Genomic DNA, 18,043 nt, shown 5'->3' on the forward strand with positions numbered 1-18,043 from the left:
AGTCTCCTTTCTTTGGTATGGGTATGTAGACTGACCTCTTCCAATCTGTTGGCCACTGTGTTGTTCTCCAAATTTGCTGGCATAGTTTGGTTAGAGCCTTGACTGATTCTTCTTCTGTTGCTTGCCATATTTTGGCAAGCGACAGAATGTTCTGTATAACATAGATATAAAGGTTATTTATAACATAGATATAAAGGTTATTTATAACATAGATATAAATAAATAAATAATATGGCTCCCTGTCCCCAAAGGGCTCACAATCTAAAAAGGAAACATAGGATTGACACCAGCAACAGCCACTGGAACGATGCTTTGCTGGGGATGGTTAGGGTCAGTTGCTCTCCCCCTGATAAATAAAGAGAATCACCACTTTAAAAAGATTTATCATAAACATATGCTGGATTTATGTCAAATTTTTATACTATTGAAATACTCCATAATTATTTACTCTTTAAAGACTGACATGTTCTGCAATTCTCCTCTCTATCTTTTTCTGAAATCCAAGATGGATGCTGCAAGCTGGAGGAGAAAGCAGGAAAATCTCATTCCACAAGTGACACGCTGCTCACAGTTCTCTGAATCCAAACCAACGTGTTGCAATTCAATTTGAGTGAAATTTAAAAACATCAAAAATGTATAATAACATGAACTTTAACTACCTGTCATGCTTTTAATTAGTATGGGTACATTTTCTGATCAAAATATATCACAACACTTGGTACTTATGTCCGCAACTAGAACATATTCATGAACATAAGATACATGTAGGACATGAGTTGGATAATATTAGTTTTCTGTGAGCTGTGCAGAACTGATCACTGCTATAGGGGAGAGAATGCTGTTTGTGTGTGTGCTGGCATCTTGTGCTGTATATACATAATAATTACAATAGGTGAACACAAACTGCTTCTTTGTTTTTGATCCCATCGCTTCTTCATTACTTTCTGTCTGATCAATACATGGTTTAGCCAAAACACTCTAAGGATCATTAATGAGGATAATGTGGACTATTTTTTATTTAAACATTTATTTGGAGTGGCTGTATTCAGGTTTGGTGTATAGAACCTACCAAAGGCCTGTAGGAGAAAGAACAAATTTGGTTGTAATGTTGCTATTGATTGATTCTACCATCACGCTTTAATCTACTTTAGACATCTGAATCTCCTGGAATAAGCTAAATTGAAATCAGTGGGACTTATATGCAGTAAATAAATATGTTGAGATGTTCATGAACAATGCTTACTGCCTAGTTTTACAGAGATGTTTTAGAAGTTGAGTGTTTTTGTATTTAAAGTTCACCCAAGTCTATGCTCCTTTGGTGTAGCTCTTATGTTTCCATCTGTTCTGGTTTGTCTCTTATCGTCTGCATGCTACCCATCTGCTGTATAAATGCATTTCTTCCTTCTGGTATTGTGGATTATGTTTTCTTTTGTAAACTGACACTACATAGGTGCTAATACTGCTGTGCTGTGTGTGCCCTCTAAACATATCAATAATTCTGATGTACTAAGAATTGCAATTAAAAGTAGGGGTGGGTGGATCCTTGAGATTTGAGATTGGAAAGTAGATAGGATTGTAGACAGTCATAGGCATCTATGTTGTGCAAGTGAATGGCAATAGCTGCAGAAAACATAAATTCAAAGAGGGGGAAGGCTTTCATATTGGAGGAGTAGCATGAAACAAACAACAAGGGACATTATGAGAAAGTCTTTTTTTTATAATGGGGTGCAGCATTGCCAGACATTATCCTAGTCTTTTAAAAGACTAGGATAATGTCTGGCAATGCTGCACCTCATTATAAAAAAGACTTTCTCATAATGTCCCTTAATTAAAAGAGTAACTAATTAATTTTTTTACATTATATTAGTATCTATTTTATTAATGTTGTAAGCCACTCCAAGCAGTAGTGTAGTAGAGAGCTGGGGTATACATATTTTAAACAACAATAATGAATAAAATAATACAGCAGACATATCTATGTTACAGAATTAAATTGATTTAATAATGATTCCCTCTCTACAGAGAATTGTGGTAATGTGGGAGTGGGAGGGAGGCGGGTCTAGATTATTTTACAAGAAAATTTTCAGCACCCTGTGAAAACTACAATTTCCAGGAGTCCCTGCAGGAAGCCATGACAGTGGAACTGCACTGAAAACAGAAATAAGTTTGTAGTGTAAATATACGCTAAGGTTCAAACAAAGAAATCCAGAACTGTCCAAAATAGGGAAATAATATTATTGAGGCAAAGGATTCAGATAAAACAGAAGGGGACAGAGCAGAACTACGTAAAGAGCAGGCAGGTGGCTGTGCCAACTGGTCAAAGAGTCAAAAGAAAGATAGCATACACCAGGTGAGAGATTCAAAGTATAGGTGCTTACATGCCAGTAGCAGAAGCCGCCGAGCCAAGATGGGTGAGATGGAGTGCTTGGTTGCTAACACAGAAATAAATATAGTGGGCATAACAGAAACATGGTGGAACAATAAGAACAAGTGGGACACTGTTATCTCTGGATATAAACTCTAACCAGGTAGAAAACCTAGGTGGACTGGAGTCCTCCACGGAAACCCTGTGGGTGACTCTACAAGGCCTGAAAGGAAATGTGCTACTGGGGATGTGCTATCGTCCTCTGGATCAAAACACTGACAGTGACTGGGAGTTGCAGCAGGAAATCAGGGAGGCGTCAAGGAAAGGCAGGCTGTAATAATGGGTGACTTCAATTACCCATACACCGACTGGGTAAATTCACAGTCAGGTAATGACAGAGAGGTCAAATTTCTAGATACGCTGAATGACTGTGCCCTAGAGCAGTTGGTCTTGGAACCAACCAGAGTGAAGGAGACCTTCGACTTAATCCTGAGTGGTACCCAGGACCTGGTGCGGAATGTCAGTGTCATCGACCCTTTAGGGAACAGTGACCATAGTGTGATTAAATTCAGCATACATGCGGGGAGAGAATCACCAAGAAAGTCTAACACGGACATTTTGAATTTCAGAAGAGGAAACTTCTCCAAGATGAGGAGTATGGTGAAAGGAAAGCTGAAAGGGAAAATCAGGAGAGTGACATTGCTCCAGAATGCATGGAGTTTACTCAAAACCACAATACTAGAAACCCAGTGCGATTGTATATCCCAAAGGAGGAAAGGTACCACTAAGTCCAGGAGGATGCCAGCATGGCAAACAGGTAACGTCAAGGAAGCCATAAAAGGGAAGAAGACTTTTTTTCGAAATTGGAAAGCTTGTCCAAATGAAGAGAACAGAAAAGAACACCAACTCCGGCAAAAGAAATGCAAGGTGACAATAAGAAAGGTGAAAAGAGAGTTTGAGGAACATTTAGCTAAAAGGATCAAGGGGAATAACAAAAACTTCTTTAAATACATCAAAAGCAGGAAACCTGCCAGGGAGGCAGTTGAACCATTAGACAATGAGGGAGTGAAAGGGATTATTAAGGATGATATGGAGGTTGCAGAGAAGCTCAATGAGTTCTTTGCGGCAGTCTTCATGGCAGAGAATACTGAGCCTATACCTGTTCCTGAACCAGGCTTTTCAGGGATGGAGGCGAAAGAACTGAGTCAGATAGCAGTGACAAGAGATGATGGTCTAAACTGTCTGGAAAAACTGAAAACAAGCAAATCGCCAGGGCCGGATGGCATCCATTCAAAAGTCCTCAAAGAACACAAATGTGAAATTGCTGACCTCCTTGCTAAAATATATAACTTATCCCTGCAATCAGGCTCTACAATGGAGGACAGGGAAGTAGCAAATGTAACACCGGTTTTCAAAAAGGGATCCAGGGTTGATTTGGGAAATTACAGGCCGGTTAGCCTAACGTCCGTTCCAGGCAAATTGATGGAAAGCATCCTCAAGGATAAAATTGTAAAGCACATGGAAGAACAGGCCCTGCTGGGAGAGAACCAGCATGGTTTCTGCAAAAGGAAATCTTGCCTCACCAACCTTTTGGAGTTCTTTGAGAGTGTCAACAAGTGTGTGGATCAAGGCGATCCAGTTGACATAGTATACTTGGACTTCCAAACAGCTTTCAACAAAGTTCCTCATCAAAGACTCCTGAGGAAACTTAGCAGTCATGAGATAAGGGGACAAGTACATGTGTGGATTGCTAACTGGTTGAAAGACAGGAAACAGAGGGTAGGTATAAATGGAGAGTTTTGGAGGGAAGTAAGAAGTGGAGTCCCCCAGGGATCTGTACTGGGACTGGTGTTTTTAATTTATTCCTAAATGATCTAGAAGTTGGGGTAAGCAGCGAGGTGGCCAGATTTGCAGATGATACCAAACTCTTTTGGGTAGTGAAATCCAAAACGGATTGTGAAGAGCTCCAAAAGGATCTCGACAAACTGGATGAGTGGGCGACGAAATGGCAAACGCAGTTCAATGCTGGCAAGTGTAAAGTGATGCACATTGTGACGAAAACCTCCAACTTCAAGTATATGCTGATGTGATCTTAGCAGTCAGTGACTGACCAGGAGAGGGATCTTGGGGTCGTGGTTGACAGCTCGTTGAAAGTGTTGACTCAATGTGCGGCAGCTGTGGTAAAGGCCAATTCCATGTTAGGGATCATTGGGAAGGTTATTGAAAATAAAACTGCCACTATTCTAATGCCCTTATTCAAAACTATGGTGTGGCTATACCTGGAGTACTGCATACAGTTCTGGTCACCACATCTAAAAAAGGACATTGTAGAACTGGAGAAGGTACAGAAGAGGGCAACCAAGATGATCAGGGGCCTAGAGCACCTTTCTTATGAGGCAATACTACAACACTTGAGGCTATTTAGTTTAGAAAAAAGAGGACTATGGGGAGACATGATAGAGGTCTATAAAATCATGCATGGTGTGGAGATAGTGGATAGAGAGAAATTCTTCTCCCTCTCACATGATACTAGAACCAGGGGTCATCCCATGAAATTGATTGTCAGGGAATATAGGACCAAGAAAAGGAAGTACTTTTTCACATAACGCATGATCAACATGTGGAATTCTCTGCCACAAGACATGGTGACAGCCAACAACCTGGATAGCTTTAAGAAGGGTTTGGATAACTTCATGGAGGAGAGGTCTGTGGTCGGCTACTAGTCGGAGGGCTATAGGCCACCTCCAGCCTCCAAGGCAGGATGCCTCTGAATACCAGTTGCAGAGAGTAATAGCAGGAGAGAGGGCATGCCCTCAACTCCTATTTGTAGCCTTCAGTGGCATTTGGTAGGCCACCGTGTGAAACAGGATGCTGGACTATATGGGCCTTGGGCCTGATTCAGCAGGGCTGTGCTTAGTTCTTATGAGGCCAGCTTAAAAGCCAGAGGACAGTAAGCAGCAAGCTTTCAAGTTCTACAGAACTCTTGATCAGTTCTGGATTACTCAGAAACTTGCTACTTACTTTTTTTTTTAGGCCCTTAAGTTGGTCCCAATAAAAGTATTACCCTACTCTGGATTGCTGTTTTTCTAATGGAGCAGTGTGTCTGGCTACCTTTGATTTTGAGAACTGGAAGAGTTTATGGAACAGGTTACATGATGAATTATGGACTGTGAAAACCATTTATGGTATTTTGTAACATAAACCACAGAAACAAAAGACTGATCTGAACACTCCTTTAATGTTAGTTGCTAATATTAGAGGTGACACCTCTTATGCTAGAACAGATATTGTAGTGGGTAATTGCGCATTTATATTTGATAGGACCATATAACCTAATTGTTACAGTTATAACAACATTCTTTGGTTCAAAGGATCACATTCACTTGTATTGGTTTCACAGTGCTACGATCAATAGATCCTCAATAAATATCCTTCATTTAATCTCATTTTGCATTTCAACAGCAATTTTACTCTGATACATTCACATAAATGGCCTTCTTATAAATTGCCGTATAGAGGTAAATCCCAGCTTAGGTTCTCCCCCTCTGCATAATTTGGGCATATAGGCTATATGAAAAGACAGGTGTGGTGAAAATGTTCTTATAGCAGCTGACATAATTACTTTATAAGGCTACAGCAAAATCATAATCTGCTTGTTGGCAGAGTTTGTAGGTTTTGCTGAGCTGTGTATAATTTCTGTGTTTATCCAGTCATTATTTAAGGGAGGTGCAAAGCATCATTGATTTGATTCAGAACCTACCTCCGTGTTTCTGAGGGGCCCCTGATACAAACCAGTGCTGGGGAGTGCGGGGGTCCAATTAGATTTGGTACAGTTCAAAGCAGTCATTTCAAATCGGAGCCAGAGCTTCAGGTGGACTCCCCCACCCAAATGCACATCCCCTCAGTCCCTGTATTTATGCAGGCAGCAGCATTGTCAGTGGCAAGGGAGCAGTGGCAGCAATGGAGACCGGACTTTTGAAATGATTTCTAGAAGCATTTTTTCCCTTCTTTCCCTGTAGCTTTGAGAAAGGCTCAAGGTAATCTTGGGATCTGTAGTCTTTTCAGGGTTGTTGCCATTGCAGCAATCCCTGAAAACACTACAGTTCCCAGTATATTCTGTGTCTTTCCCATTACGGCAGAGGAAGATGTGTTGGGATGTACCTCTTCCTGAAATCTTTTTAAAAGCCAAGCCTCTGCCTCAGCCATTGTCCCCTCACCTCTGGGAGCAAAAATTAGAAAATACAATGCTATTCCTGCCCTAGAAGTACAAGGGTTGGAGGAGTGGGGGTGTGGATAGGGGGATCTAGCACACAGGGGGGTTGGAGACCAAACCAGGTCTGAATTGAGTTGGGCCAAATTTGATTCAATTAGACCTGAATCAGACAGTGATTTAATTTGAGCTGAATTGTGTTGATTTGATTCAGACCTGATTTAGACAATGAACCTTCATGAAGTTCTGTTACTTATGCAGGGGTGGATTAAGTCTTTTGCAACCCATAGGCCAATCATGGAGCCTGACCGCCAGCGGCCCTTGTGCAGCCGCAGCGTCGGCCCCGCCCACCTGCATCTGACGTCAGATGTGGGGGGCGTGGTCTGGCTGTCAGTGTGTGTCAGGCTGGCGCTGCATTCACAGTGCCGGCCATTTAACTCCCGAAGGGGCCACTCAGCCCCTTCAGGAGCTAGTCTGGGACTGGCGCTGTGTTCGCAGCACAGCCAGGAGATGCTCCTGGTCGTGCCGCGAACGCAGCGCCAGCCATTTAACTCCTGAACGGGGGCCGTGTGGGGGGTCAGATGCAGGGGTGTGTGTCAGAGCCATGAGGTGCAGCCCCTGATTGGGAGTGGCCCAAGTTCTAAGGATTTGCACCTCTACCACCGAAGCGAAGGTAGGGGTGGCGAGGGGAATGTCCCCCCCCTTTTTTCTTCTAAAAACTGCTGCTGCATGGCAGGATGGTGGCAGTGAAGGTCACACATAGGTGGCTGCAGGAGTGGGTAAGGAGAAAGTCCCCCCTTTACTTTTACTTTAAAACACTGCTGTGCGGCAGGATGGGATGGCAGCGGCTGCAGCGGTTAGGGTAGTGATGGGGCAAGGAGAAAGTTCCCCCTTTTACCTTTAAAAGTAGCACTGCTGTGGGGTAGCAAGGAAGAGCTCTTTCCCTCGTTATGGACCTTTCTCCGTACGGGTGGAGAATTGTCCAAAACAGGCTGCAAATGGGGGCATGCAGTGGGAGGGAGGGGAGCTGGAAGGAGCTCTCCCTTGCCAACCAGCAGTGTTGCTTTAAAGGTAAAAGCCCCCCCCCAGCCACCTTTGCTCCCCCATTCTGCTGCTGTGCAGTGGTTTTTAGAAGAAAAAGGGGGGACTTTCCCCTTGTCCCCTGAGATGGGCAGCAACATTTGAGGAGCAGAAAAATTCTCCTCAAATTTTGCCGCCATATGCAAGTGCCTACTTTGTCTCTCCTTAAGCCTGCCACTGTACTTATGGCCATATCAATTAACTGGCTATGAATGGCTTGTTATAAACCATCTCTAGTTAGGTTACATATTGAAAGGCATACCAGCAGATAATACTTGGTATATCAAACTATAATGAATAGCGATTTAAGCCCAGCCTTTGTCTCAGAGCAAGCCCATGTGGGCTTGCTCTGAGACAAATGCTGCATCATTTCCTCCATGTTTGCTCAACAAAGGCTGTTCCTTTAAAACTTAAAACTGTTCCTTTGGTAACTGCTGCCACCACACCCACTTTTTAACAGAGTGTCCCCCCCCCCCCACCAACCAGTGTGGGCGAAGTCAACCAGTGTGGGCGAAGTCAACCAGTGTGGGCGAAGTCCTCATTTTCCAATGGAAAAGTACAAAAAACCGTCCACATGCAGCTTCCATGTGCTGGGAAAACTTGGTAGGTTGCTGAACAATTAACATTGAGGTATGTTTGCACCAGAGTAAAACTCCTTTTCCTGAGTTAAAAGTCCACTCAGAGGCAGGTAAAATCCAAAGAACAAAGAGAGAGAGAAAAAAAACTTCATTCAAAATACTACAGATTGCTTCAGTCTGAGGCTTTCTCAGCTTTTAGTTACAGGTAACAAACACTCAGTACTGACAAGAATACTTTCAAAGACCACTCTAGCTGGTATTTGGATTGGCACAAATCGTGGTTACCCAGTTGCAATGATCATTCAAAAATCACTCCCAGTTGCAAGGAGCCTTTAAAAGCACCTTTACAGGGTACAGAGACTTCTACAGAGCCCTGGTTGGATAAAATGGTGCAGGTTCAGTTCCTCTTAGTCATGTTACAGATAAAAACACTATAGACCAATTGTAAGGATTTGCAAAAGCAGAAAATCAAAAGAAATCTAATGCAGGCTACCTAACACACAGTTCCCTGGCTAAACCTTTCCCTGAAGCCAAAGCCCTTGGCTTCCTTTTCCCTTGAACTGACCCCAAACTCCAGGAGAGAATTCAAGTTTTCTGCAATCCTGTATCTCAAGAATCCGCAGATGTCCTTCCATGAGAGAAGTCTCCAGGCTGGCTTTTGGCCATGAGAGAGCCAGACTTCATGGCTGGTGCTCACGAAGTCTTCTCCCCATCTTCTCTCATCGCCCTCCTGGCTCCTTCTGAGAACAAAGACCCCCTTCACTTTCTGCCAGGGTGGATTTGATTTAAATCAAACTGATTTAAATCACAATTTAAATCACTAGCAGGGTGGATAAAAATCAAAAAAATCATGATTTAAATCACTAGCAGGGTGGATAAAAATAAAAAAAATCCGATTTAAATCAAAAAAATCTGATTTAAATCAAAAAAATCCGATTTAAATAAAAAAAATCTGATTTTTTTGATTTAAATTGGATTTTTTTGATTTAAATCGGATTTTTTTTTTATTTTTATCCACCCTGCTAGTGATTTAAATCGTGATTTAACTCGTGATTTAAATCAGTTTGATTTAAATCAAATCCACCCTGCTTTCTGCTGCCAGACCCTCTAGGTCCTGGTCACCGTGTGCTGAGTGGCTGATCCCTAGAGGTCACTCCCTGTCAGACAGGACAGGGTTCACTTCTGGTTCACTCTTTAGGGGAGGGGAAGGCTGATCACCACACGAACATACCTTATTATAAATATAGAAACAACTAAGGAAAAGTAAGATGCCTTTGGAAGAGCAAGCAGGAGAAAAATAACCTAATTTTTATGGGAAAGCAAATGTTAATGTATGCTTTATGTCTAGTTGAATCTGGCCAGAGCTGAAGATAAGCATGACATTTATTGTACTCCTTACTAATGTATTTACCTGAATCCAAGTCTAGTCCCCCCGCCCCCCCGGATCTTTGATATTAGAAACCAGGGGATCATCTTAAATTCAGAGTCCTCTTCCTTTTGGGTAGATAAAGGTATAACCTGTATTTAACCTCTATTTTTAACAGGCTCATTTTAAATTCAGAGTTTTCTTATATTTGGGTAAATCTGGTATCTCTTATTGTCCTTTGCAGTTCTCTTGAAAGGAGTGATACTTTGTACCAAATATTACTTTCTTGGCCAAATTACCAAGTTAAAACATAGTTATGGTGGCTGGGATTCAGACTAACTTTCTCAATAGAACTTATTCAATAGTACTACTCAGGAGTTAAATTTCAATCAGACTTCCTCTAGTAAATTCATTCAGGATGTCAGCCATTGTACTGATGTCTGGATTTTGTCTCCATGATTATAGTTATTAGCCAAAAGCAAGACTGGAGCATGAAAAGGAAGCCAGGGATGCAGCTCCCAAGAAGTCCTTGCAGATGCAGAGGCAATCTGCCAGTCTGACTCTGACAGTATTTTTAGGAACTCCTAACAGTGATGTCATTGTTGAAAGAAGATCTATGACATCTGGATCCACTTCCAGGGCTTTGATCTCCACTTTTGGCTCTGGGCAAAACGTTTGGGCTGCAACAACCTCTGTTCCATTTTCATGGATCTCACTCAAAATGCTTTCTAAAACTAGAGTGTTAAAAACAAAACAAAAAAAAAGCCCAAGGAGAGGTAGACTGGGATGAAATACACCAAAGAGTTGTTGAAGTTGCATAGGCCAGTTGCCAACAAGACATTTTTTAGGAATAGAGGCAAATACAGTGATTTGTAGCCCAGATGATGCAGTTACTTTGGCTAGAGCCAGTGGCCAAAATATTGTCTTAGTCACGCATTGAGTTCACTATAAGTTAACACCTGGCTATGCAGCAGAGCTGTCACCTGACTGCTCTGTTGCACACTCATAATGATCCTCAGCTTATAGTGGGAAAAGTAGTTCACCTTACAACAGGCTGAAAGTTGATATGGTTCAGCATAGAGCAGTTAGGCCAGTGCTTCCCAACCAGGGTTCCTCCAGATGTTGCTGAACTACAATTCCCAGCATCCCCAGCCATAATAAATTGTATATGGGGATGCTGGGAGTTGTAGTTAAACAACATCTGGAGGAACCCTAGTTGGGAACCACTGAGTTAGGTGGTTGCTTTATCATCCAGCCAGTTGTGATGTGCACAGAGCTCACAATATGATTAGGGGCAATATTAGTGAAGCAGTGTGCCGGGGGGACGACATTTATCTCCACTTTCTCTTTGAGGAGAGGAATTTAGTGTGTGTTCACAGTCAGGTTGATTGGTTAAGAAATTATGAGAAATGGTAAATATTTAACCATTTATTTATTTATTTATTTAACTAACTAACTAACTAATATATTACTATACCTCCCCAAACCTGCGTCTCTGGGCGGTTTACAATTACACTTATGTTTGGGTTGTACAGTGTAACAATTTCCCAAGCTTAAGTGGCATAACTTGCTCTGTTATCTTCAAGACTAAGAATGCTAGTAGATAAGGACATGTTTCTCCCAGGGAATAACCTCCTGAAGGCATTCCGTAGGAATGTACAGTATGGTATATCTAAAATAATGGTAGTCTCCATAGATGATTTCATTTCAGTAGTTGTTTAATGATGTAAATGAAACAACCTTGTTCCATAGGTGTGTTAGGTTACACTTTGAAATATATTCCATAAAACCATAATAAAAATTCACTGTGTGGAAAGATAAGGCTCTTAAGGGAATTCTGATAGAATTTCTTCTTCAGAACAGAATGACTGAAATCTTTTGTTAGTTGCAGACTTGGATAAACATGTTTAAATTTCCTGCTGTTTGGAAGTGGATAAAAAACAAGTGGATAAAATGCAAATTGCACTAAACAGGCATTTTTTTTGATCCAAATTGTAGAGATTGCAGGAATGTCTTTCAAGAAAGAGCTAGTGATTTGGTCAAATATATATATACAAATATAACTGAGCTACAAGCTTTCAATTTATTTCCTTTATAATTTGACAGAAGACTCCTGCCAGTTGGTGCCTGCTGAAAATTACAATGTTTTCTTTTTAGCCATCCTAAAACAGCCAAATTAGATCATGTATGTTTTCTTGCTTAGAGACCTTTTGTGGCATGATGATTTTTATCCTGATATGATTGCATTTTCTGTTTTCTCTCTTTCTTAAGGATTGCCACTTTCCTACAAAAGTTTCCTCTTATTATCTGTTCCCTCCTGGATGAAGACTACTACTGATTTTTGAAGAGGGCATTAAATGAAGTAGCAAAGCCATCACTTTAATTTTGGGTAAACAAGAATGGGAAGAAAGATAGTACAGTAGAATACTGCTACAGATTAACTGCTCAGGCCAGAAGGATATGAATACAAGAAGACTAGAATTTATATTTTTAATTATGACCGGATATTATTTGATATGATGCATTTTATGTAGGACATACAGTGTGAAATTAAAAACCTGTTGTAACCAACATTCCTGTGCATACAAATTTGAGGAAACCACATCTGTCCTTACAAAAATGTATTTTGATTATTATTCATATGTTATCAGCAACTTATTAGTGCTGACCAACCTGTAAAACAGGAAATTGTAGCCATGTAGACTACTTGTTCTGTATATGCCAACCAGATGAGAACCTGATGGGGAAAGTAGTAGTCTGTCTAAGTAGTAATAAAAGAATATTTTTCTTTGCCAGTCAGTTAACAGATATCTGTCACTTTATATACTTTCTGCACTTGGCAGTAAAGGGATGAGGCCTGGTCAACACATGCATCAGAATGAAGGCCAAACTAGGTAGCCCTTGATTTGTGTTTGGGGTTTTTTGTTAGCAGCAGTGGAGGAGTCCGATCTAGATTGGGACCGTGGAGTAGAGGGAGCAGGAATGTAATCCTTTGTCTTGATCAAGATTGGGGCCGCTGGGGTTTGTTGTTTGTCCTTCCTGAAGGAAGTTCATTCATTTATTCATTCATTCATTCAATTTCTCTACCGCCCTTCCAAAAATGGCTCAGGGCGGTTTACACAGAGAAATAATAAATAAATAAGATGGATCCCTGTCCCCAAAGGGCTCACAAAGTAAAAAGAAACATAAGATAGCAACAGTCACTGGAGGTACTTACTGTGCTGGGGGTGGATAGGGCCAGTTACTCTCCCCCTGCCCAATAAAGACTAAGAATGACCACATTAAAAGGTGCCTCTCTGCCCAGTTAGCAGGGATTTAGCAGTTGACATGGAGCAAAAGATTAAGTTGCCTTTCCCCCCACACTTTAATTTACATTGAGGTTTTAATTCTTGTCAGGGGCCCCATGGCTGCTATTTATAAAGCAAACAAACAACATGTTTGAAGTCACATCTAGCTGGGGTCTATCTTATGTTTCTTTTTAGAATGTGAGCCCTTTTGGGGACAGGGTTCCATCTTATTTGTTTGTTATTTCTCTGTGTAAACCGCCCTGAGCCATTTTTGGAAGGGTGGTAAAGAAATTAATAATAATAATAATAATAATAATAATAATAATAATAATAATAATTATTATTATTATTATTATTATTATTATTATTATTATTAGTTTGGCCCTAAGCTAGTAGAGTTCTGAGGTGGCAGAAAAGACGTTTCAGACTCAACCCGGGGCAGAGGGCAACATCCCCCAGTGTGAAAAACACTCTGCAAATAGAAAACTAGAACAGCAGTAAATGGGTTGGGTTGGACTATTTCTTCTGAAATGCTAGGAATTTGTTCTTGTTTTACTTACGGGGAGTGTTTTTACATAAAAGAGCATTAAAATAACAACAGAGTTCCTACCTGCACTCTGAAATGGCCCAATCCATTCTACTACCACAGAACGCTTTCTCATTTTGCTGCATATGTAGATCAAACCAAGTTCTCATTAATTCATCTTCATGTTGTAAATTATATCTCTTTGATATATAAAGTTGAAGTTAAAGTTCTGTTTTGGCTAAGTAGGATGATTGTACCTTTTGATAATCGTTCAGTTAAATCTTTCTTGCATTTTAGCACTGTATGCTGTGTTGGAATTCTCCTACAAATGTGCTCTTAGATTAGGGTAGGTAATACAGGACCAAAGAGAGTTGTATCTGGACAATTTGTCTTGGATCAGTTTACCCCACCCCAGTTCTCTTCTCCTCTTGGAGTCTAGAAAATTGATGGGGATAGAATAAGGAAACCAAGTAGACTTTGCTCTGTGGTGAAGAAAAATGCAAAACAATGTTAGGCTGACTGTGGCACAAGATCATATGATGTTTGCCCCTGTATGAGATAATGAAAAGTAAATAACAAAGAAACGTGTTCAGATAAGATCAATATATTTCTGTTAAGGATTATTTATAAGCAGTATTTTCAGATATCTATAAAACCAATTTAAAATAGGCAAACATGAAGCACTTTCTCTAAGGTCACATGTCTTGGCACTGATTTCAGATAGAATTTCCTGAAGATGGCAGTAACTCTCCTAATTTATTAAGAAGTTCTTGAAATTTCTGTATAGAAGCATAATTTGGCACTGAAAATTTAACAAAACTAATCTTCCGTTCAGATTCCTTCATTCTGTCCTTAATTTTTCCTACTGTAATCTCAGATGTCTAAATTTGTAAGTATTTTATGTAATACTACATCATCTTTCACATGTTTGTGGTTAATTTTTGTTTGGTTTACATAAACTATTTTTTCCAAAGTAGGAGAATCCATCAAAATAATATGCAGTTGCAACTGAAGTGTTTACGAAGCAATTCGAAGATATATTGAATCAAACATATAATTAGGTTTATAGATTTTCTCTTTGCCTCCTCAGTTATCAAAGGTAGAATCTGTGGGTATAATTTAATTCTAAAATTGGCAAAAAAGGGAAGAACTGCTTGCCCCCATAATTTATTCTCAATTTCAGTATTCATGAGCACTGGTCAGTTTTCCAAGAAATATTCCTCTTTCAAATAATGAAAAATAATTTATACAAAAAGGAGCTAGTTTTACATTGATATTTCCCAAACAACAAGAGCCTTATTGATGCTCATGTGCTTGATTTGCCATTTGAATAAGTGATTTTTTCAAATTTTATGTTGTGTTTAATGAGCCCTGATATACTTATTTTAATTTTGATTATCTTTGGCCTGTTTAAGACTCTTAGAGGTCTGGAGACAAAATGTTCATTTGAGCCCTCCACTTCCTTTTCTCTAGCTGACATACTGTGCAATGTTACGCACATGGTGGAATGTAATGTTTGTGTAGTTTCCTATGCACAAAAAGTGGGCCCAGAGTTGTGCGACAATGCAACCATTATATATAATGGCAACAGTGTTCTTGCACAACTGTGAAAACATTACATTCCACCTTGTGTGTCATGTTGCACAGTATGTCAGCCACTGCAACCTGTGTCAGTGTAACAACTCCAGACCAGATTACTGAAATAGCTCTTGGTCTGGGGGGTATATTTTAACTGATTAGTTAACCGATTAGTTTCACTGCCTTTAATGAAAAGGAGCAATCTGATACTTTTAAATATTGAATAATACTTGGGATGCGGAGGGTGGGGCATGTGTGGGGCCAAGGGCAATTACCCCATTGTCCCTGGGGTAATGTGCCCCCCTTAAGGTCCCTGGCACTTATTGGTGAGAGAAAGGAGATAGCTTCTGCTGAGTATGGCATCTCTATGCACATGCAGAATTAATACAGAAAACAACTCCTGCATTTACATTTTCATAATTCTAACAATATATAGATACTCTTCCATAAGCGGTTAATGACATATAATGATAATTTGCCCTTTCTCTGCCATCTCTTACTTCCCTCTTACCTGTTACAAAATTATCAAAATTCCCTGTCAACATACATTTCTAATGCACTAATTGCTTTCACATTTTGTGTTTAGAGTAAATTCCTGCTACTGCATGTCTATTGGGTTTGGGTTATGACTTGTGCCACCAGCTTTTCAGATGACTTTTCTGCTATCCAGTTAAATTGGGCATAAAACATAATTAATCACTGGAAAATGGTATTGGTTGAGGAGAATTACCGAGGAAAGGCGTTTTGAGACTAATGATGATGACTGTAGATGAGATCTGGCTGTGTAATGCAACTATTCTCTTGATTCATTGTTATGTCAAAGGTTTGCGGTTCAGCTGTTGCTGTAGAACCTTTTAGTTTTGGATGTGAGTAATCCTCATGAGATAGAAAGACTATTCTACCTCTTGGACAGAAGAGTTGTTAACTTCCACTTTGAACATTGTTGGTGCAATAAAGATTATACTAGTTTTTATGGCTCACTTAAATAAAACAAGCTGGTTTTTCATATGGGTGGTCTTATTTGCTTCCATCAATCTGTTCTAACATGGGTCAGGCTACTGTGTGCATGTGCGCACATGTGTGCATGCGCTGGCAACTTTTGCAAAACCAAAGTGCTCTGTGTCTCCATCTGTTCTTTCTTATTAAACTCTTAGCAACTCTAAGGACAGGTTTGCACATAATGTGGAACCTACTTGCAAAGTTGTTAACTGATTGTCTGTAAATGTCAGAGCCCATGCCAAGGCAGGAACCTGAGATTCCCTTGGGACCTCATACTGAGAGCCTTGACCCAGAGTCAACCAGGTTAGTGTGGTGGCGGGTCATATGAGCAGTGCCTCCGTTAGGCTCTGTTAACTTTGCAGCATACCTCTGGCTCAACTTGGCTAAATCCAGCAAACTGAGGTACACGATTGTCTGCAGCACCAACTTCAGGTTCCCTCCATATCTCGGGCTGGGAAAACCTCAGGGTTAGGGTTATGCGTGAACCCGCCCAAAGTATCAATTTATGTATTGCTGTTTATGTACATAGCACTTTACACTTGAGTGCAAAGACTGGCCCCTGTCATGAAAGCTCACAATCTATAAAAGACAACAGAGGAAGGGAAGTGTATGCAGGGAAAGACTGGAAAGAATATGCTATTAGTTATGTACACTCTCTTAGACTTGGTTACAGCGTTTGAATGGAGACTAGGGGATTGGGCCAAGGGCTTAGTGGAAAAGATGGGTTTTGTGGATGGCTTTAAAATAAATGAGAGAGGTGGCATCACAGAGGCACCATGGGAGTCAGTCCCAGGCATAAAGGGCAGAAGGTGAGGAAGGGCAGAGATGTTTGAGGAAGCAGACACCTTCAAAGGGATGAGGATAGTGTTACTATATGACCAAAGGTCACAGAAAGGAATGTGTTAGGATATGAGAGAAGAGGCTTGACGTTGTTCTGTTTAGAAAAGCTTGCTCACCTCCTGAAGTTGCTTCTGCTCTTCCCAGAGTAGGCTTCAAACTGAGACACCGGATGTGGCTCAAAGGAATGTGGGGCCTCCCACAGCCCTAGCTGACTCCACCCCCTCCAGGCAGGGACAAACCAAAACTGACAAAGAGATCAAATTTCTAGATACGCTGAATGACTGTGCCCTGAAACAGTTGGTCTGGGAACCAACCAGAGTGAAGGCAACCTTAGACTTAATCCTGAGTGGTACCCAGGACCTGGTGTGGGATGTCAGTGTCATCGACCCTTTAGGGAACAGTGACCATAGTGTGATCAAATTCAGCATACATGTGGGGAGAGAATCATTAAGTAAGTCTAGCATGGACATCTTGAATTTAAGAAGAGGAAACTTATCCAAGATGAGGAGTATGGTGAAAGGAAAGCTGAAAGGGAAAATCAGGAGAGTGACATTGCTCCAGAATGCATGGAGTTTACTCAAAACCACAATACTAGAAGCCCAGTTAGATTATATACCCCAAAGGAGAAAAGGTACCACTAAGTCCAGGAGGATGCCAGCATGGCAAACAGGTAACGTCAAGGAAGCCATAAAAGGGAAGAATTCTTTCCGAAATTGGAAGGCCTATCCAAATGAAGAGAACCGAAAGGAACACAAAGTCTGGCAAAAGAAATGCAAGGTGACAATAAGAAAGGTGAAAAGAGAGTTTGAGGAACATTTAGCTAAAAGCATCAAGGGGAATAACAAAAACGTCTTTAAATACATCAAAGGCAAGAAACCTGACAGGGAGGAAGTTGGACCATTAGACAATGAGGGAATGAAAGGGATTATTAAGGATGATATGGAGGTTGCAGAGAAGCTCAATGAGTTCTTTGTGGCGGTCTTCACGGCAGAGGATACTGAGCCTATACCTGTTCCTGAACCAGGCTTTTCGGGGATGGAGGCTAAAGAACTGAGTCAGATAGCAGTGACAAGAGTTGCTGTTCTAAACCAGGCCTGTTCTAAACCACTCCCATAATCCCCAGCCAAAGTGGCCAGTAGCCTGGGATTACGGGAGTTGTAGGACAACACCTGCAGGGGGGCCGAAGTTGAGAAGCCCTGTTCTAAACTGTCTGG

The 18,043-nt window shown here is 40.9% G+C and overlaps 1 protein-coding gene across 5 annotated transcripts in view; it reads left to right on the top strand.

Moving 5' to 3' along the window:
• ARSB (arylsulfatase B) overlaps nucleotides 1-18,043 on the top strand; it is a 294,461-nt gene that overhangs the window by 161,562 nt on the left and 114,856 nt on the right. For 2 of the 5 annotated variants that reach the window (XR_008315997.1, XM_053295443.1), the window contains one exon: nucleotides 11,871-13,162. The exons of the other annotated variants lie outside the window; for them this stretch is intronic. Coding sequence is in view for 1 of the 2 variants with exons in the window: in XM_053295443.1 (XP_053151418.1) it covers nucleotides 11,871-11,872 (2 nt within the window). In the remaining variant the exon portion in view is untranslated. Of the gene's footprint in view, nucleotides 1-11,870; nucleotides 13,163-18,043 lie in introns of those variants that run through there. 5 annotated transcript variants of the gene reach the window in all.

The sequence above is a fragment of the Hemicordylus capensis genome, chromosome 2 (assembly GCF_027244095.1).
Source record: "Hemicordylus capensis ecotype Gifberg chromosome 2, rHemCap1.1.pri, whole genome shotgun sequence".
Taxonomy (NCBI): domain Eukaryota; kingdom Metazoa; phylum Chordata; class Lepidosauria; order Squamata; family Cordylidae; genus Hemicordylus; species Hemicordylus capensis.